General features: G+C 46.1%; 1 protein-coding gene across 1 annotated transcript in view; it reads left to right on the top strand.

Annotated features, from left to right (window-relative positions):
* The first annotated feature begins 6,382 nt into the window (after window positions 1-6,382).
* Window positions 6,383-23,764, top strand: part of ATP1B3 (ATPase Na+/K+ transporting subunit beta 3) — a 279,921-nt gene continuing 262,539 nt past the window's right edge. Inside the window, exon 1 of the mRNA XM_085633644.1 lies at window positions 6,383-6,817. Coding sequence (XP_085489770.1) covers window positions 6,706-6,817 — 112 coding nt within the window. The 5' untranslated portion in view covers window positions 6,383-6,705. The remainder of the gene's footprint in view (window positions 6,818-23,764) is intronic.

The raw sequence follows: 23,764 nt of genomic DNA, 5'->3' as shown, positions 1-23,764 counted from the left end.
CTTAATACCACAAACTGAGTAATCACCAATCCTACAAAGAGTTTGGTTGAAGTCGCCACCCCAAATAATTACCACATCTTTGGTGACCTTGTTAATTATATCCTGGACGGAAAGAAAAATTTCTTTAATCACTCTTATAAACTCTCCTGGATGGAGATTGTTGTAAAAATAGACCAGTATAAAAATGTCAATATTACTCAGGTACAGGATTAAGATTTGGAAATTCGATTCCAATTTACTTGGGACTATTTTCTTGATCTGCACAAGATTAGAAACAAATATAGTCAGACCACCTTTTGCTCTACCAGAGGGTGATTGTAAAGCTGGAGAAAAATAAGTTTTATAGCCCTCTAAGTGTATCTCAGATGTAGCCCATGTTTCTTGTATACAAAGGATACTAAACTTATGGACAAAACTAAGCCAAATGTCATTCGCCACTTTTGTACGCAGACCTGCAGTGTTCCAGTAAAGTATGCTCAAGTTAGAGTTGCCCCAAGAGCTAGCATGAACTTGGCCTGTACTTGTATTCTCCTTTAAAGAAATACACTGGATCTTACTAACCGAAGTTACTCTGTTGTTTCTGTCGGCTGAACCCAAGATAACTGATAGATTTTGCGAATTCTCAATCGAAGTGTAAATTTCAGGAGTATTAGTGGTGACAATTATAGACCGTTTAGGGGAAGAAATCACATCCACCAGATTAGGGATCAAACTATCAATTGTGCCCTCTATACTAAGTCAATCCACCCCCTCCAATTCTGAAAGCCTATCAAATTGATTTAACGTGGGAATATTAAATCTGGTTCTATGCCCCTCCGTCATACCTTTGTGCAGGGGCCCCGATTGATGCTTGTTTAGTGCCAGAGTGCAGTAGCATACAGTAGAGTAGCATAGATAGTGTTGGAAGTGGGGGTCCTAGTCACTCACTGCTGCCACCAAATGCTGGAGGCGGGAGTCCCTGTCCCACACCGTTGTTGCCAGGTGCGAAATCCAGACCCCTCATTTCAACGTTAGGCTAAGTAAGGACACCGTCTGAGATAGCCCTGCTCACACCCTTAGTAGCTTGGCACAAGCAGCCAGGCTTATCTCCAAGGCAGAAGTGTACAGTATGTGCAACCACACTTACAGCAACCCACTGATGTCACCACAAATAGACTCCACACGAGTTTTTATAAAACAAGTATAATCTTTACACAAGAAGATATACGATATGACCACACGCTACAAAACCAACATATAATAATGGGTATTCTTCCTTCCAGAGGATTGGTAGGTTCTAATCCCAACCACCGCTTCTAACCAACAATCACGTTTACTTCTAACCGTTCCCAAAAGGTTAGGTAGGTTGTATTGCTAGAATCACACATGTTGCAAAAGAAAAGAAATACTGCAATGCGTAACGATATACCCCAGTACTGTGCACTAGAGAAACAATGTCATATGTAACACCACAATCATGTACTTTGCAACAGAAGGAATAATGCAATGCGTATCACTACCAGCATGTCCAGTGCAAGGAAGAAACAAAGCAATGCGTCACGCTACAATCATATACTTGTGCAATGGAAAAACAATGCAAGGCACAACGTTACAATCTTGTACTCTGCAAGGGAAAAATAACACAGTGCGTAGCGCACCCAGCATGTAGTTCGTCAGGCACAAATTAGATCAGGCGTCATATGACAGTTCGATAGTTCGTTAGCAGCAGTAATGCAAAGTGTAATACGACAGTTTAGGTGCTCCGTTAACAGTTGCTCCCAATCATGGATCAAAGGTAACACAAAAGTACCGCTTCTCACTCCGGCCCCTGTACTGTCCCTCCTTGGGCCAGCACGGGCCTAGATCCGAGCCGAAGCATCAGGCTTGTGCAGCTGACAGAAGCGAGAGGCCGAGAGAGTGTCCCTCCGGGCCCACACCCCACACCAGGTGGTTATCCACGTTACCTGGGGGGGTGACCCCACTCTCCTCTCCTCCTTAATCGACTTGGGCCTTGATCCAGAACTCCGTCAGATGGGCACGGTGGGCTCGGGCCAGTGGCTCAGCTCCTCCGGGGCTGCCGGTCCGGGCCACTACTGCTTCACTCCGAGGGCCCGATGATCTGGCCCTCCTTCCGGCGGTCTCAGTAGACACCGAGACCCGCCCTCAGCACTGTGGAGACCTTCTTCGATTTCAGTGCACACACCACCCAGGCACTCCTCACCAGCACCGGTGGTTGCACCATGACACGCACTCTGCACGTCCAAGACTCGCCTCTCCTCTGGTGCACACGATGATGAGGCGCTCGTCACCAACTCCTCAGCTTGCACCTCGACACGCACCCTGTGCGTCCGAGTCTCACCTCTTTTCCCGGTGCACACGATGACCAGGCACTCTTCACCAACGCCTCAGCTTGCACCACGACACACACCATGCGCGTCCGAGTCTCACCTCTTCTCCCTGTGCACACAATGACCAGGCGCTCTTCACAAACGCCTCAGCTTGCACCACAACACGCACCATGCTCGTCCGAGACTCACTTCTTCGCTCAGTGCACACCACGACCAGGAGCTCCTCACCAACACCCTGTCTGCACCATGACACACACCATGCGCGTCCAAGTGTCCTCTCTCCTTCCGGTGCACACAACGACCAGGCGCTCCTCACCAACGCCTCGGCTGCACCATGACACGTTCCTTGCGCTTCTGAGTTTCACTTCCTTGCTCGGGGCACACAATGACCAGGCCCTCCTCACCAACGCTTTGGCTGCACCATGACACGCTCCTTGCGCGTCCGCGACTCAGTTTACTCCCATGTGCCCACGATCACAAGGCACGACTTCTGAGGGTCTCAAGCTGCAAAAGCACACGCACACCGCGTTGCTTGGAACTTCTCCGGAAACTTTTATGTTCCTGTGTTTCCAAACAGGGAGCCAGCTCACCTTGGGCCCTTGGGGTTCAGGACACAGCACAAAGCACAGTCCTGTTCAAGAAGGGGGGGACACTACCCACTGCAATGTCCCTTCAGTCTCTTCCTTAGTAAAAGCTACAAACAGCAGGCCAGCTTCAGATCAGGAAGTAAGGGTCAGTCCTATCTAGCAGTCTCTTCAGCAACTCCTTCCTTGGCAGAGGTTATTCTTGATCACGAAAGAGGCCAACGCCTTTGCAGACTCAACCTGTCCATTTCGCCATTCAAAACTGCACCAAATTCTAGGGGTTTCAATTCTCTTAGTTATACCCCTTCATGTATTTGAAGTTCTTTATGCTCACGAGTCCCTGATCCCTCCCGAAATCAGTTTTGGGTGTCTCCCTCCCAGTGTCACCTTTCTCTCTTTGATACTGCTGGTCTGGATCCTTAATCACTCAGCTGGAGATGGGTCAATCGGTTTATAGCACCAGCCCAGGCCTTTTCACCTCCCGGGCTTCTCCTCCCCCTACTCTCCAGATGCAGGGCAGTCAGGTGCCATCTCAACTCCTCCCTGGGTCAAGACCTCTCCCAGATCCTCTCACCTCACAGATCCAGACAGTCAATCCACATTCAGCAGAGATACACAGAAATGCTTAAAGCGCAAAACTCAGCCACTTTCTAAAAGAGTGGTTTATGAACACACAGTGGCAAAACCACCTTCACAGAAAGATGCGTTATGACACTGTGAGTTCATACATACCAAACTTCACCTCTCCATTATAAACTTACAGGAAACTAGGCTACCAAACACAATACCCAGCCTCCCCCATTCTATCCTATGGGCAGAATGGCCTTTCACCAGTGAAAAACGAAATGGAGTGTTTTTCACTGTCAGGACATAACACACACCTCAGTAAATGTCCTGCTTTTTACCTACACTGCACCCTGCACAGGGTGTACCTGGGACCTACCACAGGGGTGCCCCATGTGTATGCAATAGGGAAAGTGAGGCCTGACAAGTGGTTTTACTTGTCAGGACAACATGCTAACTTAGCACTCTGCGCGCAGGCCCTACACTGAAGGCCTGAGTTCCCTTCTCTGCGTGCCTTTGCATTACTAGCCCCTGCACACACAGTGCACATCACTAGCGATTTTACCAGTAAGGCCAACATACTAATCATGGCCAACCAATTACCACTACACTGTACATAGGGAACCCTTGTACTTTGACACTGATTAGCAGTGGTAAAGTACCCAAGCATCTAAATTGGCAACTCTATGTCAGGAAAACGGTCTAGGGGGAAAACAAAAAGTTTAGGGAACTTTAGCCAAAAAGGCCAAATCCTACAGAGAACAATAGAGTACAGTGGTGCAGAGTAGAATACAGTGGCATAGAGTGCAGTGGCATAAAGCAAGGTGGTGTAGAGTGCAGTGGTGCAGATTAAATTGGCATAGAGTGCAGTGGCATAGAGTACATTGGTCATGAGTAAATTGGCATTGAGTGCAGTGGTGCAAAGTAGAGTTGCATAGAGAGGATTGGCGCAGCTTAGACTGTGCAGTGGCCTAGAGTGGAGTATCGCAGAGTGGAGTGCACAGAGTGCAGTGGTGCACAGTAGAGTGGCGTATAGTATTGTGGTGCAGCGTAGAGTTGAGTGTCACAGAGTGCAGTAGGGTGGGGTAGAGTAGATTGTTCCGGAGTAGAGTGGAGTGGTGCTGGGTAGAGCGCAGTGGTGCAGAGTGCAGTAGTGTATAGTTGTGTAGAGTGTAATGTCGTAAAATGCAGTGGTGCAGATTAGATTAGAGCGGCTAAGAGTATATCGGCCTAGAGTGCAGTGGTGTACAGTGTAGTGATGCAGAGTAGAGTGGCATACAGTGTAGTGGCGTGCCATGCAGTAGAGTGGCCTAGAGTGGTACAGAGTAGAGTGAAGTTGCATAGAGTGCAGTGGTGCAGAGTAGAGTGGTGGAGAGTTCAGTGGTGGAGAGTGCAGTGTTGCAGAGTAGAGTGTGGTAGAGTGGAGTGGTGTTAAGTAGAGTGCCACAGAGTGCAGTGGTTAGAATAGAGTGGGAGGTGGGGAAGAGTGCAGTGGTGTAGAGTGGTGTACAGTGGCGTGCAGTGGTGAACTACAGAGTACAGAGGCGTACAGTGTACTGGCGTAGAGTGGAGAAGAGTGGTGTAGAGTAAAGTGGCATAGAGTGCAGTAACATGGAGTAGGCTGTTTCAGAGTAGAGTGAAGTGGTGTAGAGTGGAATGTTGCAAGGTAGAGTGAAGTGGTGCAGAGTGCAGTGGTTCAGAGTAGCTTAGAGTGGCGTATAGTGGATTGGCATAGAGTGCATTGGTGTAGAGTGGAATGGTACAGAGCAAAGTAGAGTTCATTGGTGTACAGTGCATTATTGCAGAGTAAAGTGACGTAGAGTGGAGGGGCCTAGACTGAAGTGGTGTAGAGGGCAGTGGCGAAGACTGATGTGGTGTAGAGTAGAGTGGCATAGACTGCATTGGCATAGAGTACAGTGGTATGGGGTATAGAGGCATAGAGTGCTGTGGGGCAGATTGGATTGGTGCAGAGTAGAGTGCAGTGACGCAGAGTTGAGTAGAGTGGTGGACTCAGAGTGGTGTGGTGCAGAGTTGGGTGGAGTGGCGCAGAGTAGAGTGGAGTGGCGCAAAGTGGAGTATGCATGGTGTGGTAGTGCACTGACAGTACAGACAACACATTTTCAATTGAAATTACCATTACATTTGCACATACATACAGTTTTGCTGATAAAACTATACCGCACACAGATGTTAATGTGTGGAAATGTCATCACCTAGTGTATTGATTTGTTTTGATTGTATTAAAATATTATTTTCCACTGCACTTCAGAATTACCCAAAAATATGTTTCTAATATGTGCTTTCCCAATTCGAATATATTCTGAAATATTTACAAAGTTCATTTATAGACATTTAATTTTTTTGTACGCTACAAATACATAACACTGCAAAGCCTTCCTCCAGCTTGGTTGTCACATAAATCCTCTCACTTTGAAGTCAGAGAAAGAAAGGTAAACACTAAGCTCCCTGGGAAAAGAGCCTGATGTTTTACCTCTGTCTTTGAATGCACAGCAAATGTAACTAGATTTACAGGCCTGTTTACAAAAAGTAGAAGTCCTAGAAGAATACAAGGGGCCCTTGTAAACAGGCTTTGCACCACAAAAGGAACTATCTCAAACTGGTCAGCTTAAAACAAATATATTCAGCAAATAGAAAGCAAGCAGATGTGAGTTACAAACCACAAAGTCTATGGTAAGCAACGGGCGAAATGTAATCACAGAGAAGGTTTTAGAATGTCCCCAAGATGTCTTTAAGAAACCAGACAGCTAGACTTCGACTTAAAAAGTAATGATAAAATAGCACGTGCGTTAGAAGGAGGCGCGACTCTCCGCTAGTGCAGTAAGGAGAAGGGCGAAGCACGGTGTGATGTGGATACTGAAAACGGACAACAGGTCTCTAACGGGAGGCTCGTTCCAGCTAACGGATGACACGCGCACGCGCTGGGCTGCATCAGCTGCAACCGCACATGGCGCATGCGTAGCGCTCTGCCTTCTTTCTCCGGCTCGCAGTCATTCGTGCTGCAGCAAAAGAAGCGGCGCGAGCGGTTGCAACCGACAAGCGGTACAGAAGAGGGGAGCAGCGCACAGAACCGCCTTAGTCTGCCTGCACAACGCTTGGAACCCACAGAAATCTCACCCCACACACACACACCTTCCACTGACCCTCACGCATTCACCCTCCTCTCGCACCCCTAGTTGTAATTCAAAGTCCGGGGTCCCCTCACCGCAGCCATGGCGAAGGAAGAAGAGAAGGAAGCCGGCAGCAAGCCTGAATCCAGCTGGAAGGACTTCATCTATGACCCCCGCAACGGACAGTTCCTGGGTCGTACGGCCAGTAGTTGGGGTAAGAAGAGAGGGTTCACACTGCTGGAATCAGGGTGTCAAGTGCAATATTGTGTGTGTTTTTTTACTGCAGTTCATTTGTTACCGATATTGCTTTCCCACCACGACCCTTAACATATGTGGCCAGTTCTACTTTACCCCCTTACAGTCTGTACCCCAAAAATCTACTATTTGTCATTCTACACCATTTAAATGCTTATTTTCTTTCCAATGTGTGCACCCTACCCACCTTCAAGTCTTCCTTCCACTATATCTCTCTTCCACCATATACCCCCCACACATTTTACCACTTGCGGTCACTGCACCTTACACTATCTGTTTAGACCTGGCACCATACACCCCTAACGATCGTTGCACCCCTTGGCTCTTACGCCGAACCGGAGAGGGGGCTCGCGGTGTTTCTCCGCAGTGAGGCTAAAAATAGAGCCAGTGACAGGGCGATGGGAGGGGGCGTGTGATGACGATCTTGGCCCCCTCCCCCATGCTGGGCTTAGACAGCGGTGTTTCTGCCTATTGGGAGGATGTTTCGGCTCCTGCACGCCGCAGTGTGAGCCAAGGAGAGCTGCCGGTGCCACCCACCCCTACCAATCTTCTGCCTCTTTGCTGCAGTTACATCTGCATTCTCTATATACAAGGGTGCGTCGGTCCGCATACCCGCTGGCATTAATGGCATGGCATTGGAAGTGAGGGAGAATAGGGTAGCTTGACTGTTGAGTCGAGAGGTGCCCTGTTTTGGGGCACGAAAAAACAGCAGGGCAGGTCGTGTAGCCCGCCAGTCCCTCGGCCTAGGGCTTAGGGGGGTGTTTGCAATTGACAGGGGTGGTGTCTTGCCGCAGCACTGACTGAATATAAGGCAGTAGCGCATGATCGTCTCTTGGCATGAGGGGAAGTAAGAAAGAGCCTGTCGGCGCAGGGCTATGAATCCTTGCTTCGAGAGCGACCGGCAGGGTGCCAGCGCAAGGTAAACGGAGAGCAGGGGGCCAGCCGGTACAGAAAATAGGGATACGAAGAGATTAGCGGTTCACAGCCCAGTACTGTGCTTGAGGGGAGGCGATGTCTTTGTAGGGATGTGTCTGTATAGCTGTGAAAAGTCTGTAGATCTATAGGTGCAGTGGAACTAAGTAGAAGGCACAATAAGTGTTACAGGACGGACTGCACTTGGCACCTATGAGCATTATATGCAGTGCTTGAAATGGGGGAGTGCATCACGCCTGTCTCCACGAGGAACGGAGGGCCGTGCGCCAATGCAGAGCTGTATGAGAGTAGGGGGTTGTGTGTGCTAGTAGGGCCATTTCTAAGAATGGGCGGTGCTAGTGTATGGCTCTGAGTGGTCGACTGCCATGTCAGTCTGAACTAGGGGGCGGCTGCGTTATACTCAAAGCATTGGGCCGGGGGCATAGCGTGCTCTCCCCGCTGCGCCATGCCTCTGCTGCAGTGCAGAGCGAGCCCTCTGTCACGCAGCGCAGCTGTTGAACTTGTGCCAGGTGCTGTCCCTTGCGGCACCGGGTGCCGCAGAGCACACCGCTTGGGGAGGGAGGGGATGCCTGCGGCGATGGCACCGCTCTGGTATTAGTGGAAGGCTTCCGGCTCCCTTAACTTTAAACAGTGGGACGCGCGAGTGTAACTGACGGGGTCAGCAATGCGAACCCCCTAAGACTACAGTCCTCATGCGTTCACTAATGCGGGGCAGTTTTCTCCTTTTAGGCATCATAAGAGATGCCATTAACCAAAATCCGGCTAACACCAGGCCTTGCTGCTCCTTAGAAGTGAAAAGCGTGGCTTTAGTCGCCTACCGTCCCTGTACCTTATTTTCACTGGAATTGTGCGACGCAGAGGACCATAATGTGTGCCGGTGCTGTCCAAATTAAGTAAAAGACAGATTATGCAGCACATTTTGTTGGTAGTAGTAGTATTTCTTAATTATTGTGTCTATTTTTAAATAGATTAACCCTGTTTGAGTGCAGGTTTCTCCTCATTAGTTCCAGTATACAGAGGCGCAACTAGAGTAAAATTCGTCCAGCAATCGCCAGTGAAGATGCAGGGGCTCTAAGAAGGGGTCAGAACAACAAAGCCTTGTTAACAAGTAAAGAGTCTTAAAGACCTGTGAAGTACTAAAGTGCGGCTGCATACAGTAAAACGGACGCCAGATCACTGCAGCTCAAAAACTGTCTGTGTGTGTGTGCCCGGGAAGCTGTCTCAGCCCGGCCTGACACACACGAGGGGGGAGGGTTGCGCGGCTGCCAATATAACACCCAGATGCAGTAATCAGAAACAGAAAGGTGACCAATCAACCTTTGCGAAGGTACTTCCACTGCACAGCAAAACGTGTTGCTGCATATTTAGTTACTTTTGCAGATCTGTGCAGCAGATGGTGGCTTATGTTCCAGTGGCCCTCTTTATATATGGCTATTTCACTTCTGTGTAGTGTGTGTATGTCATAGGTTGTTCTAAGTCTCGCGAGAAACGCTATTTCTTTCTATTGCCCTGCATTGATAGTTCCCACAAAACCGTCAGTTTCCAAGCCTTGTCAGTGGTGATTCCTTTCCACCCATGGGTTTTGACGGTGCAGTTACTGCCTACCGCTCTCTTTACTCCAGTCTCTGTACCGTACCTACTTAACATGCCCCCAGTATGTGCCCTAGCACTATTTTACTGGCTCCCATTTGATCTTAACCCCTCTGCACCCATCACAATGCTGCCTGAATTCATGACTTTAGTTCCTTTGGGTATTTTTAGGTCTAGTCAGCATTTGCGCTGTCACTTCGAGAAATATTGTATTCGGAATATGGGCTTTATGCTACGCCCGGTGCTTCTGGTTGGTTTGTTGGCCTGCCTTTTGGAAATTACTTTATTGTGGTTGGCCAATAGTGTCCATCTATCCCGCCTTTGGGTGCTTGATTCCCTCCCATAGGACATCACCGATTATTTCTTTTGGTTGGCCATCCGTTGCATCCTTGCTTGCAGACGCACCCCTCCTTTCCATTATTGCTGTCGTCCTTACTGGTTTTCTTTGCAGTGCTCGTTTACTTTTGTAGTTTTTAACATCTTAAGCTAAAGCTCATGCTGCAATTACTACAAAAGTACAGAAATATGAAAGAAAATTGCGTCCGCCTACCTCTGTTTTTCTGTTTATTGTCATTTGTGGCAATGGGGGCATGCCGCTCTTTAGCTCTAAACATCTAAAGCGCAGTGTGCCGCCATTGCTACAAAAGTCAATAAATAGAAAAATGAAGGCGGGCGGACGCTGCATTTCTTTTCCATTTATTTACTTTTATAGCAATTGTGGCACGCCACATTTTACTTTTAAACATATTAGGCTAAAGCTCTGCATGCTGCAATTGCTACAATAGTAAATAGAAAAATATACAGTGGGCCTACGACTTTTTTTTTTTCTTCTATTTTTTTACTTTTGTAGCAATGCCGGCACGCTGGGCTTTAGCTTTAAACATCTAAAGCGCGACGTGCCGCCATTGCTCCAAAAGTCAATAAATGGAAAAACAAAGGCAGATGGACACCACATTTCTTTTTCATTTGCAAAGCCTTTAACTCTACATTTAACGAATGCAAGACCTATTGCATTGCAAATGCTTGTTTATAACCTGGAACTAGTTCTATGATCAGCCAGAACATTTGTATAGAGCCTTATTGAGGTAAGACCTTCTAAAATCTAAGGTGCTTTATACAGATTGATACTTTGTGTTAAGAGGAGCAAGGTACTGAAACCTGCCTGTGATCAGGCTTTGGGAGGGTAGGGAACATGTACCGTTAGAGGGTCACTGGAATTATGCAGCAGGGTTGACTAAAGTATGCGGCAAGGAAAGTCATTTTATGCTGCATAATTCAGCACATTTTATGATTTTATTACTTCACTGTTTTTATTTTTACACATGGTAGCAGTCTGGGCAAATATTACACCTTATTAGTACCAGTTTTGCACTTAAATACAGCAATAAACAATTAAGATTGGGCCTTTTACCGTGCAAAGACACGTGCTGCCACATTTTTTGTGACTTTTGATCCGTTTGAGCTAGGAACCAGTTTTTTTTTTTATTTATGTAAAAACCGCAGATTACATGGCAGATGATAAATTATATGCCAAATGCGGCAAACCCATACTTACTTAGGAAATACCGCAGAATCTCATAAATCCAGTAGCCATGACTCTGAGGCATTATAGTACAGTTCACTGTCCTGTGTGTTTTTTTTTTTTTAACATAGGTTTACTTATTAGTTAGAAGATGGGGAGATTTTTAGGCTTCCCTTGTACTGAATTATAATTGCATTTAGTGCAACATACCTCTGATGAGGTGTTCACTTGCATTGCAGATGAGTAGTATTCTACTGCGTGGGCGTGCTTTGGATGGGTGAGTGTCTAATCAGGTGACCTATATCTGTAGTGTGCATGTTATATGGAGGACCATAGTTGTGCTATTAGTGTGCATGCTCTTTGGCAAGAATTAAAGCAAAAAGGGTGTTGGGACATTTAAGTGATTAGATGCAGGCAAATGGACAAATAGAAAGTGTGTGTGTGGTCTACGTGAGAACCGATTTTGTGTAGTAGTTAAAGTATGGCATAGACCACACTGCAGCAAATGTATACCTGCACAGATGCTTGCTTGGCTGTGGAGAAACAAGAGAATAGATGTGGTTGCGCTTGTCAATGCCTACCATCTTTCGAGTGGTTTGTTTACAAGGTGCTGAATAAAGAACGTAGGAAAGCTCCCACAGACGAACAAGTAATGTGTATTATGCAACCAACCATGGTACATGATCTGAGGCGTCCACCTGGAACCTGCCACTGAACAGGCATTCTACACCAGCCATATTGTATACTATGATGGTCTTGCTGTGTACAACAGTGGAGCAATCGTTACACAACCAGCAATAATGTATGCTTAATTAGTCCACCCAAGGGTGTCGGGCGCAACACATAAAAATGGCATTTTACAACCAGCAGTCATATATGATCTGAGAAACATACATACCGATAGACCCTATGCAGGCAGGAGACTCCAGAATTGTATATTTTTATGCCAAAAGTGACTTTATTTTGCCTGGCTCTCTTCTGAAATTGCCATTGTTTTAAAAGAATTCAGTGTGGAAAGTACACCCCCAACAGACAACCCCCCCCCCACCTTCCGGTTCTAAAATGTTGGTATGTGTGGAGCAATCATATGTTCTGCAAAGGCTAACTGGAAGTGTTGGAGAAATGGCCACATCTGAAAAGGCCCCTCCGCTTCCATCCCTTGCCCCGATGTTTCAATGATGCGTCCCTGATTTGGAACTGCACCTCCCTCCTTCCTTGGCCTGCATGGTTGAGAGCAGGGCTTTTCCAGAGATGCACCCCCTTGTGCTATGGCACCGGCGCTCCATGCCGCAGCCCTCTTGGTTGGCATTAGTGCACGTTCTGATATTTGGTTATCTTTATTCATATGTGTTTGCAGAACAGTGACTTTTGATTGACCATGTTTTAGGACATAAAGGTCTTGCCACATGACCCCAGTCTATCTGCCAACGGAGAGACGGCTGTCTCAGCAGGACGGCAGCGAACACTGCTGTTAACATGGCCGCAGCTCTTCTGATATACAACACAATGAATGCATTCCTCTTGATGAGAAACCTGCGAGGAGCCGATGCCGCTCATTGGCCTATCCCCTGCCTCCTTGTGTCTGCCCGGGGCTTTCGCTCTGACGAGCGCTCGCCATTCAGGCGCGTTAAAGCCTCCCCCTGCACTTGACGGCCGAAGCTGGGATTTTCCACTCACGCTCTTCCCTCATGACTTGTGGACTCCGGCGTCCCAGTCATTCTTTTATTCATAATGCGAGCCAGCGTGGGCTAGAATGAATCGGTGTCAAAGAAACACAATGTGTGTCGCCTGACGGCTGTAAGGCGTGTGCGAAATGCGAAGGAGCTACATTATTGCATCGGGAATTATCCGCATTCGAATCTCTAGATCAGCAGAAATGTATGGACGAGCTGATCTGCGGCACATAAAATAACTTGTGCAAACGAGACTCGACGTTGATCGCATTCGCATAAAACGGCCATCCAAGCCAGAAGGCCTGTCCGTGTATTCATGATCGGATAGATTTTGTTATGTTGATTTAAAGGGTGAGATGGGAAATCTTTCTGTGAGGAGTATAAGGAACCTTCTTTAGTTATTGTATCATTTTCGCAGAATTCAGCCTCCCAGTATGTAGTAATATTTCCCGGGCATTTGGAAATCTTGCTACAGTTTTATGTAAACGCTGAAAGCTCTGTCGGACAATAAAAGCAGACCTCAGTACTTTGCAACGAGACGAACTGTATTAAGATGAAAAATGTCATGTCGTATAGAAAACGGTTCCATGAGACCTGACCCGTTTGAGAGCACTGTGCAGTGGGTATTGATGCGATCTTAACCTCCATGCCATGAACAATCATTCTAAACTCTTCCCACCGGGAGTGCTGTATCAGGCGAACGTTCCATCGCAATGTGCTGGTCTCCCATTGTTAGTGATATGGGTCTGGTTTATGTGCTAACCCGTGCTCGCTAGTCCATGACCCTGCTACAGAAGCCATGCATGAGTGGTGCCAATTAGCCCTCTGACTTCTTGGTCTTCACTGAGTGGTAGACCTGCAAGCTATATTTGCACAGGGTAGTCGAGTCAAATTCACTTTATTCGGTCATAGCAAATAGGCCATAAAAGTTTCTAAAACAGTATATTATACAGTGAAACATAGTAATTTTAAAACAACACCCCCCAAATGGAAAGTTATGTTGCACGGAAATAAAAACCCATGGAATCAGTTCCAAGTGCAGTTGTACATAATTAAAACATCTGTCATAAAATCAAGAAAGGACATATGATTAGCGTTAATTCTACCCCAAAAGGCGGTACAGTCGAGGTAAAACTCCAGATTAAATAAGCATTGGCATAGCCAATAGGTCTCGCCTTTGGGACCTTATAAGTGTTTAGCCATGCAACAGTTAATGTTACTGCACCAAGGATATTGTGCTGGATAACTAAACACTTAAACTGTCCCAAAGGCGAGACCTATTGGCTATGCCAATGCTTGTTAGCATTTGAGTGTGATTATAGAGGTATGGGCGAAACCGTTTAGGGCCGTTCCGTCCAGAATTTGATGGCCTGTGGTGTTGAAAGCACTGCTAGATAACAAGGGTATAAGAAGTCGGGAATGGGCACAAGTGAAGGGTATGACATGAAATTCCAAATGTCAAAATCATAAAATGTGCGATTTAAGATATGGATGTCGTTTAAGAACAAATGTGTTATTTTCTTGAAAGTTAAAAACAACCAATAACTGCATTGTAAATAGAGACACGAGTTTTCCATTTTTACTATAAATGCTTCCCTCTCTTTATTTTAAAAATCACAAAGAAGTAGAGGTTAAGGGTCTGATTTGCAAAGGGACTTACGTGTAGTAAAGGTACAAGTGTGGAGTCTCTGCACTCTGGGCAGCCTCTCTGTCCAGCGCACTGCAGTGAGTGCAGTGCGGAGATTCTGCCATGAGTGAAGAGACACGTAACTTTATTGCATATTAGTCCCTTTGTAATTTGAGCCCTAAGCCTTCATTTAAGGTTCTCACCATATGTTCAATCATGTCTGCTAGATCAAACGTTATGCATATAATCAGAAGCCCTAGTATTAAAACATGCCATCTTGTAATGTGCCATACATTGTCATTACCTTTTTCTGTTTGCGAAAGGCACCAGTTATCGAAAGTAGTCAAATAAACTTTTACTAAACTCACCTTGGTGAAACTGCAACAATTGCTGCTGCTTATTGAGGAGCATAAGGGCTGGTACCCAGCTAATGCCCCGTGCGCTCATTGAGAAAAGTGTGGGGTGACCAGCAATCTCAAAGGAGAGGCAGAACGATCTAAGAGTATGAGCATAGACAAGAACAGAGGAGAGGATAGGATAGTGGAATGAAGGGTCCCGAACACAGGAGAGGGTTGAGTAGTCGGTTACAGGACAGGCAGTCAGTGCGAAGGGAAACGCAGGGGAAACTGTTGGATGAAAGAGGCAAAGATTTGATGAAGGGAGGACGAAATGGTTACAGGGGGGGGCACAGGGTGGATTAGCTACTTTCATAAGAGGAAACGTTTGTTAGGAGGATGTTGTGTTAAATCGTAATAATGTAACTGCGCAGGGTTGAGGCGAGTGAGGACTTGAGCACTGTGGACTAATTGTAGTGTTAATCTTGGAGCAGATGTAGCAGGGTGAAGTCATGAGCAGGTAAGGATGAACAATAGAATACTGATAATTGAAGATGATGGAGAGAGTAAAGAGCTGAAGGTTTGCACAGAGCGCTTGTGGATGGTGAGGTAATGAGGTCCTGGAAATAGATAGATTTGACACCTCCTAGATCATCATGCAGTGTATGAAGGGCTTGCTTATTAACCAAGAAGTTAGCAGTGAATATGTGCTTTCGCCATTTATGTACTGCTGCCCTCATTTACTGTTATGCGCTCTTATTTCAAGTGTAATTCATGGCTGAGGCCTATCTTTGGTACAAGGTGGATAATGAAGCAGTTGTATGAGCTGTAGTGCAAGACTGAAGTGAGGTCTTTATGAAGATCATGTGGAAAGCAGTGAGAGCAGTGGGGTCCTGTTTTCTACAGCAGATGGGTACATGAGAGAGCGATCTACAAGGAGGCGAACTGATTTGCATGTGAAATGTGTGATGTCAGATGGAGCGATGATGGGTTTAGATTTGGATAAAGTGTTTGAAATTAGCATAAAATTGAGTGGCTTACCTTGCTTGTGGGTGGGATTAAGGAAGGTGTCATTTGAGGAGTGATCAGACAGAAGTGAAGACACTGCCGAAAGCATCAGTAAAATATTTTGGCAAGTTATGGTCACACCAGTGAAAGCAGAATCGTTTGGTGAAGGCAATAAATAGGTGTGTAGCATAATTTCCGCCAGCTGTAACTGAAAGCCATTACTATATAGTTAGAGACAAATTATAGTTAGAGACAAATGCGTTTCCAGATGTTTGGAATGAAAGAGGCTTATGGTGCGAGTCCTAATGAGAACATCTTGTCATCCATAATAAAACACTGACCAAGGAGAGTAAGATCACATAGGTATGCTTTACTAAGGTAATACCTAAAACAAAACAAATGTTAGATTGGTTTTGAAATAACAGTAAAATCATGAGTCTGAGTCTTGGGACCTGGAAGGCCAGTGCAATCAGGAGTGAAATACGGACAGTATTGGAGCATGCTAGTATAAACTATGTTCAGGATCCTTTGAGACACTTTTAAAAATACATTTTAATACAAGTAAAAGGGATAGCTCCTTTCCGCTCCTAAAGCGTCTTTTTTTTTTTTTTTTTTTTTTTTTTTTTTTTTTTTTTTAATGCAGAACAAAATGATGTATGGTGCTCTGTAAAACACGTTAGCGCCACTTGGTGTATTTCATGCAATACGGCCCCAGAAATGTTCTGCCAAATGCAATGGATCTCCGTCACATAAACAAAGGCAATAAAAATCAAACATCAAAGCGGCGAAAGTGAAAGTAATCGAGCAGAGCATCAAAGGGCTGGGTGAGAAGGGAGGGGGGAATGCAAGGGTCAAAGCGGCTAAAGTGAAAGAAAGCTATAGAGAAGGGAGGGGGGAGTGGGAGCAGCTGTGCACGTGCATGTGATCGTGCACTCAAGGTTTAGGCCAGCCAAAAGACTGTGGGTAGCACTTTGAAAATCCCACATACAAAATGTCTCTTCAAGCCTTTGGCTCAGTGAGACCTAAAAAGGGGACAGAAGATGGATCACAGGTAGCAAAACACTAAAATATGCTCTTATTAATCGGGCTGGCCATAACATCTCTTTGTCTTAAGCTCCAGCCTCAGAAAAGAGTATGTAATAAAAGTGGTCTCCTTAGATCCCACAGATTGTAAAAAGTAAAAGGCTTCTGGGCAGCGACTCACGGAGTGCCTAATTAAGAGGTTTCAGAACCATAGCTCTATGAGCAGCATAAAAGCTACTGAAAAATGTAACATGTAAAGTGCTTTGAGCGGAGACCTGATCACACTGATGGGGCACTAATGTATGCAACCAGTTATTGCACTTAGGAAAGGTGACCAGTCTTTCGAATATGTTGAAACGACGAAACCAGAAGAGAATATAGTGCTGTGTATCAAAGGTTAAAAAAATTGCATATGCATAGAGGGATCAAGAAGCAAGTATTGAATAGCAGAAGGAAATGAAGACACCCTGACCCATCTCTCTTCCTCCCAGTGAGTGTAACATGTGTCCCTCAGTGTCTTCTTGGGTATGGCTGCCATGGATTAGTGGGGTTCTTCAAATAGATCACACTTGCCCAAGGCCAACATCAAGTCCCTATGATGCCCTATAGTTTGAATGGAATACATGATTGAATGCACTAGACAGGCCCATAAAACCCAGGTGCAAAGCGCCACGCTTGGTGATTGTATATTTCCCAGTTAAAAGACATAGGTTAAGACACTGTTCTTCTGTCCCCCTCCCAAACCAGTACTGGATGTCCGATAAGACGCCGCTCTTCTCTGCCCAATTTTCCAGACTGGATAACATAATGCATCCCAGTAACTTCACAGTGGTGTCCAGGAGGGAAATCTGACGATCCCAACCAGGGTCCTGCCGATATCCCTTCTTGAAGATCTGGACAATAAGTGAGATGGACCAGGAAAATAGCTTAATGGATGAGCTCACTGCCCTATGGACATTAGCAACAAGAGGGGGCCCATAATTCCAGATTGCTCTTGAAAATTTTTCAGGGGGACCCCATCCGGGCCAGGAGCTTTATAGCCCAAACTGGTCTTAATGGCCATGGTCACCTCTTCTAATGAGGGGCAGTACTTAAGATGGATGCCCCCCCTCGGGAGCAGCAGATGATCATTCCTAGACCATGCTTCCTGGAGCGCTTCCCATGCCTGTAATCTGAGGGTTACTTTCTGGGAGTGATCTACTTCTTATATAACTTCCTTCAGCCTGCAACCTCAACAGTAGACCTCTGCTGAGTCTGAAGTGCAACCATCAGCTCTTTATGATACTTTGAGCATGATGCATCAAACCAGCCCTTTGCCGTCCCAGAGCCCCAATGAGATACCTTTGAGTACAAGACTGCTTCGGAGAGGTTGGAAAATGAATTTTTAATGCCATCTGTGTCAGCCTCCACATCTAGGCAGGTGTCCAGCAAGGCACAGTTGTCTTTAACTAACTGAGATGTAAACATTTGAGGATTAACAAAGTCCCTTTTTTGATGTGAGTGCCTTTACTCCTATTAGCAGTATTGCCAGTGATTCACCTGGAGCTGCCCACCAGTCACTAATGTCCATGGAAAGGCTTTGGGGGAGATGATTACTCACAGCAAGGTTGTACATAAACTGTTCCCCAACTCTTAACTATAGCAGAGGACAGTAAAATAAAATAGATTCCAGAACCCAGCCCTTTACTCACAAAGGTCAGAGAAAATTAATAATGCATGGTGCTATATTCGTTTGTGAAGCACTGGATACATTTAATTGGATAATTAAAATTACTGTCAAGTGCATCATAAGAAAAGTGGAAGAAGAATTCCCTTCACAATCAACAATACCGCAGGCATCTTTTAGGTCGAGGGGCAAATATGAACTTTAAAATCGCCTCCCCAGATTGCACCCTGCTCCTTGCCTCATCTGATATTGAGATAGTCCAGGTCACAGTCCAATTTCATCAGAATACTGCCTCTGTCCGCTGATGGAATATTATTGTAAAAATTCACAATGTCAAATCGTAAGCCTGTTGCAAATTCCAGTCCCAGAAACTGAAAGAACCGAGGCTCTGCAGCGTAAGAAAGGGTTTTGCGTTAACCATAGTTGAAACCTGGATGGCCAAACCTCCTTTTGGGCGCCTAGAGGGAGCTAGGGTAGCTGGTAAATGGAATGTGCTAAATTAATGGGCCATTAATATGCAAAACAGACAATTTTTCCTGAAAGTATAGAATCGAGTGAGAACACAAATTCAGTCCACAAGTGGTCCTCGTTTTTGACTTTAATTGCAGCCAGATTCCAAAATAGTAAGATAACAACAACAAATAGCTTGGCATCAAGAGGGTTCAAATATCAATCCAAGGGCCAACCACTGAAGGTAGGAGCAACTTTGTTCCAACCACTGGCAATATGTCCGCAAAATTGGCCTGGCCCTAAACCTCTTTAATTGTTAATTAAGAAAATCTGCAATACAGCCCTTCAAGAACTCCCAGAAAGTGTACCACCCCAACTCACACAAAGGTGATGTGATTCGTGAAAAAGGTGTGAAGAATGAGAAGGCACCTCACGTACGCAACACCAGGAAGGCTGCCAGCTGGTTCTCGCTGGTATGCCCACGTTTTGTCATCATCGGTTGCCAACTCAAAAAAGAAGATAGTGTCCAGTAAAAAGAAAGTTGGAGAACAGAGATAATTTTAACAGAAAAACTTTGCTGTCCCCATAAACAAAGAGTGAGAATGAAGAAACCCAGTGAATTGCTAAGAACAGTTTGTTCAGAGCAACAATAAAATTGAGATATAAACTCACTATAAAGGTCAAACTCTTTATTCACAACCAGTGAGTTCACTCAAAATAAAAGCACTAAATGTCGCTAACCTTTATAAAGAAGGCCAACATGTTTCATTGCCACTAGTCTTTCGGCAATTTCATCAGGGCATGGGGTTTTTTTTGCACTCGTTTAACTGGACATCCACTTTACTGTTTATGGAAGGGCATATAAAGGCCGAGGACGCTCATACCAGCCTTCACAAAGCCAATCGGAATTGTATTTACTTTTCTTTTTCCGATTCCTTAAAATGCGCTGCAACTAGCGCGTGTTACACCGTAACCTCTACCGGAGCAATCCTTGTCTCGTCACCGCCTCCTTGGAGGCGGTGACGAGACAAGGATTGCTCCGGTAGAGGTTACGGTGTAACACGCCCTTCCATAAACAGTAAAGTAGCCCTTGAGGTGAGCCAATCCCAGTGATAATAGAAGAACCCACGTATCCTCTTTACGTGATTAGTGTTGGATTCCCATGTAGCTCATACCCTTGCGTATTGGCTCTAGTACAAGACGTTTGCCGGACTGTAACTTTTACACCAGTTTATTGGCTTGACTGATGTCTCCAAAAATGAAACCAGATAAAGTGATCTAAACTGTGTTTTTACATGCTTTTGTATTTTTTCTTTTTACGCTTCACTAATAGTAAATTAAATTTCTTTTGGTGCTCCGACTATGGACTGAACTAATTTCTTTTCTGGCCCACTCCTAATGTGAGAGGGACCAGAGGGCTTTATGGGATAACCAAATGCATTGAGTTCTCCATTGTTTCCAATGCCACGATCAATACATTGTTTTGTTTTTTAGGACGTTTTTCATTGATTTCGTCAAAGGTAAGAAAAACTGTCACATAAGCAAGAGCCACCCCGACCATGAGACAGAGAGGTATGGTCTGTACAGTTAACACCAATAAAAACCGTTGTAATATTACACCCAAATCGATTGCCTCCATAAGCGTAGAAAGTTCCAGACTAGTCCCCATATCCCACCACACACATGGGGAGAGAAAAAACACAAGGAAGGTTAGACATTATCTGTGTCAGTCCTCTGATGAGCAGTGTACTCTAAAGACCCCAGGGTCGATAAAACTAGCTAGAAGTTACTCTCATGCCCCCAGACATCCTCCACCCTGTCACCGCATCTGCATTACCTCAGCTGCACCTCTTCAGCCACTGCCCACTCAGCCATGTCTGCCACCCAACGCTCCATAGTCTGGCCCCTCTGACCCATCCAGGTACTCTCCACCTGTCGCTTAGCCAGTAGCAGCAACCAGTGCAAGAATTTTAAACTCCATTTTTGGGCCTTTCTGCTGACAGCCAACCACAGGCAAATAGCAGGGTCTGCAGTAATGGGTGTCTGCACCACAGCTGTCGCCCGCTCCACCGTATCAAACCAGAATGCATACACCTCTGGACTATGCCATGCTTAATGTACAAAAGAGGCCACAGGGACCTGACATCTAAGACAACTTCATTCTATGTAAATGCACATGCTTTGCATACTTGCAGTGCAGTAAATGGAAGTATATAAGCTTGAATCCAGCATTGCTGGATAGAGACTTTACCAACATGCACATTCTTACCCATTGGGCATCCTCGAGATCTATCCCGAGATCGCTTTCCCTATTCACCCGGACAGGTAATGTAATGCGCAATTGATCCGCCGTCATGGGTTTGTATAGGAGGGAGACCAAATGATGGCTCTCTCCTAATTCCAACAGTCCCAGAAAAGTGAGACATGCTTGGATCAGAGGGGAAGGAGAGCCGTGTATCCATGACTATGGCTGTTATAGTAGCGTGGAGTAAAAACTGCACTGGCCCTAGACGAAAACAGTCTTGTGCTGCTTCAAATGTAAGAAACTCATCATTGGGCTACAAGCATCGCAATCGCCCTCACACCAGGCAGACACATCTACAGTCTGCCAGCATATGGAAGGCTGGCAAATCCCAATAAACAAAGTGTTCTAACCCGCCCCCCCCCCCCCAACCCCGCCTCACCCACCCAATCAAAAGTTCAGGAGGAATCAAGCACCTCAGCGCATCCTTGAAGGGAGACTTCTTAAAGTTACTCCCTTCCACAAGCCAATGTGCAGCTTGCTGAATCTGGGAGGCCAAGTATTAGTGCTCCAGATTGGGGACCGCTAGCCCCCTTTCCTCCATAGGCCGGAACATAAAGTCCTTTACAACTCTGCTCGTCCCCTTGCCCATATCCGTGTTGTAATGAGGGAGTGCAACCTCCGAAATACTCCGTGGGGAAGAGTGCTGAACAAGTGTTCCATAGAGTTTGGACAGCTGGGCAGAAACGCCATTTTGGAAATGGCCCTCAGCCCATGAGGGAGAGAGTTAGGGAATTCCAGATCTTGACAGAGGACCGAGTGACCCTCTCAGTATTGTGCTGCAAGTGTTTCTGTATCGTATGGGCCACCATAACCCTCAAGTATCATAACTTTTCAGTCTCCCAACGCAGGGGGCAAATCTGGCAATGTGACCAATGCACAGGCAACCATAGATCCAAGATGGAACACTAGTGATTTCCTATGATTAATCCTAAGCCCGATAGCTCCCCAGAAACATCCAGATGGCGCAATAGGAGGGGAAGGGACCACCTAGGGGCTGAAAGATAGAAGAGGGTGTTATCTGCATATAGGGACCGCAGATGATTACCGTTCCCCACTTTGATCCCCATCCAGACATGTTCTTCGAATTTGAATGACAAGGAGCTGCAGGGCTATAGCGAGGAGGAGGGGTGACAATGGACAGCCTTGATGAGTGCCCCTGCCCGCCACCCACGGATCTGAACAGAACCTACCCACTCTCACCCTGGCCGTGGGACCTGTATACAAGAGATGCGCAGAATAGCACACCAAACTCCCATCGCCTCCAACACCTGCATAAGGTAGTGCCTGTTGACTGTGTCGAAAGCTTTGGCAATGTCAATGTAGACCATGGCCAGTTTCTCATCTCTACCCTCCATCTCATGCAGGACCTGAATCGGCCACTGTAAGTGTATATTGGTACTTCTACTGGGTATAAGCCACTTGGTCTTCATGAATTAACTGTGGAACCACTGTACACAACCGGAGGGCTAGCACCTTATAGAGCACTTTTATATCAGTAATGATCGTTGTAAGTGATTGATAGGCAGATGGATCAGATTCATCAGAGCCAGGCTTTTAACATCATGAAGATGCAGCCTTCCCGCATGGACAGAGGGAGTACCCCATATTCCCCAGCCTTCAAGTATACATCCAGCAATCACTGTGCAAGACTGGGGATAAAAGTTGGATAAAATTCAGTGGGGAAGCAATCGCTGCACAATGCCTTGCCCCAGGGCAGGTGGCCAAGTGTCATCCAGATTTCTTCCTAGGTGAGTTCCGTGTCCAGATCCTGACAAGCATCTTCCTCCAATCGCAGAAGTGGCAGGGTGGTCGGGAAAGCAGCAATGCGCTATTGGTCAGGTGGCTGCAGAATATGATACACCTGCTCCAAATGGGACTTAAGGACATCCACTATACCCCCTGGAGTGTAAACCTCCTCCTCCTGAGGGGACTTTAGGTGAAGTATGGGGATGCATGAGACCTCCTGCCTAAGGATCCAGGCCAACAACGCTACCAGAGCTGCCCCCCCGTGGAGAAGCTGATGATATAATTCCAGGGTGTATTTCTCCAGTCTGTCCCTCACAGCCACAACCTGCCGCTGAGCCAACAACTCGCCTTGACGTTCCTCCACGTCATCCATAGGAAGTGTCTGACTATGCACCTATTCGCCCTCCTTCTGAATGAGCTCAAAATCACATCTTTCATTATTTACCACTCAGTCGACCAACTGCATGTAGAGCACCAGTTAACCTTAAAAAAATCTGAGAGGGCACCTGGCCCAACGTCTCTCTGCCGACTGCATCCTGCAAAACCTCTGGAGGAAGCCTCCAGGTCAACAGTGGCCTAGCACCGCTTCCCCACTCCATCTCACAGCAAATAGGAGCATCCTTACAATCAATAGATTTTTAATATATACTGAGACTGCAGTGGATGTGCGATAATAGTATTATACGGCTCCTTTTTTTTTTTTTGTGATGGTTGTAACAAAATAGGGAATGGCACTACTTGATTATGGCCACCATGGCACAACTGGGTATGCCAAAGCAGGCCACGCAACCACAGCTGATGTGGTGGGCTATATAACATCAGATCCACACGTAGAATAAAAAGTCAGCTGCGTTGTACTTTTCCACCATTTGAGAACCAAAGTTAACATTAACAAAAATGCATATTTAGTCTTAATGGTCTGAATACAAAACTTGGTAAAGTCTTCATTCATCATGCTCCATCCCTTAAACAGCTATGGTTCTGACCCCTCCTCAATTCTCATCCAGCACGCGCTCACTACTTCATCA

This window comes from Triturus cristatus, chromosome 11 (genome assembly GCF_964204655.1).
Source record: "Triturus cristatus chromosome 11, aTriCri1.1, whole genome shotgun sequence".
Classification (NCBI taxonomy): Eukaryota; Metazoa; Chordata; class Amphibia; order Caudata; family Salamandridae; genus Triturus; species Triturus cristatus.
Note: the sequence above shows the minus strand (reverse complement) of the source record. Positions and strands in the feature narration are given on the sequence as shown.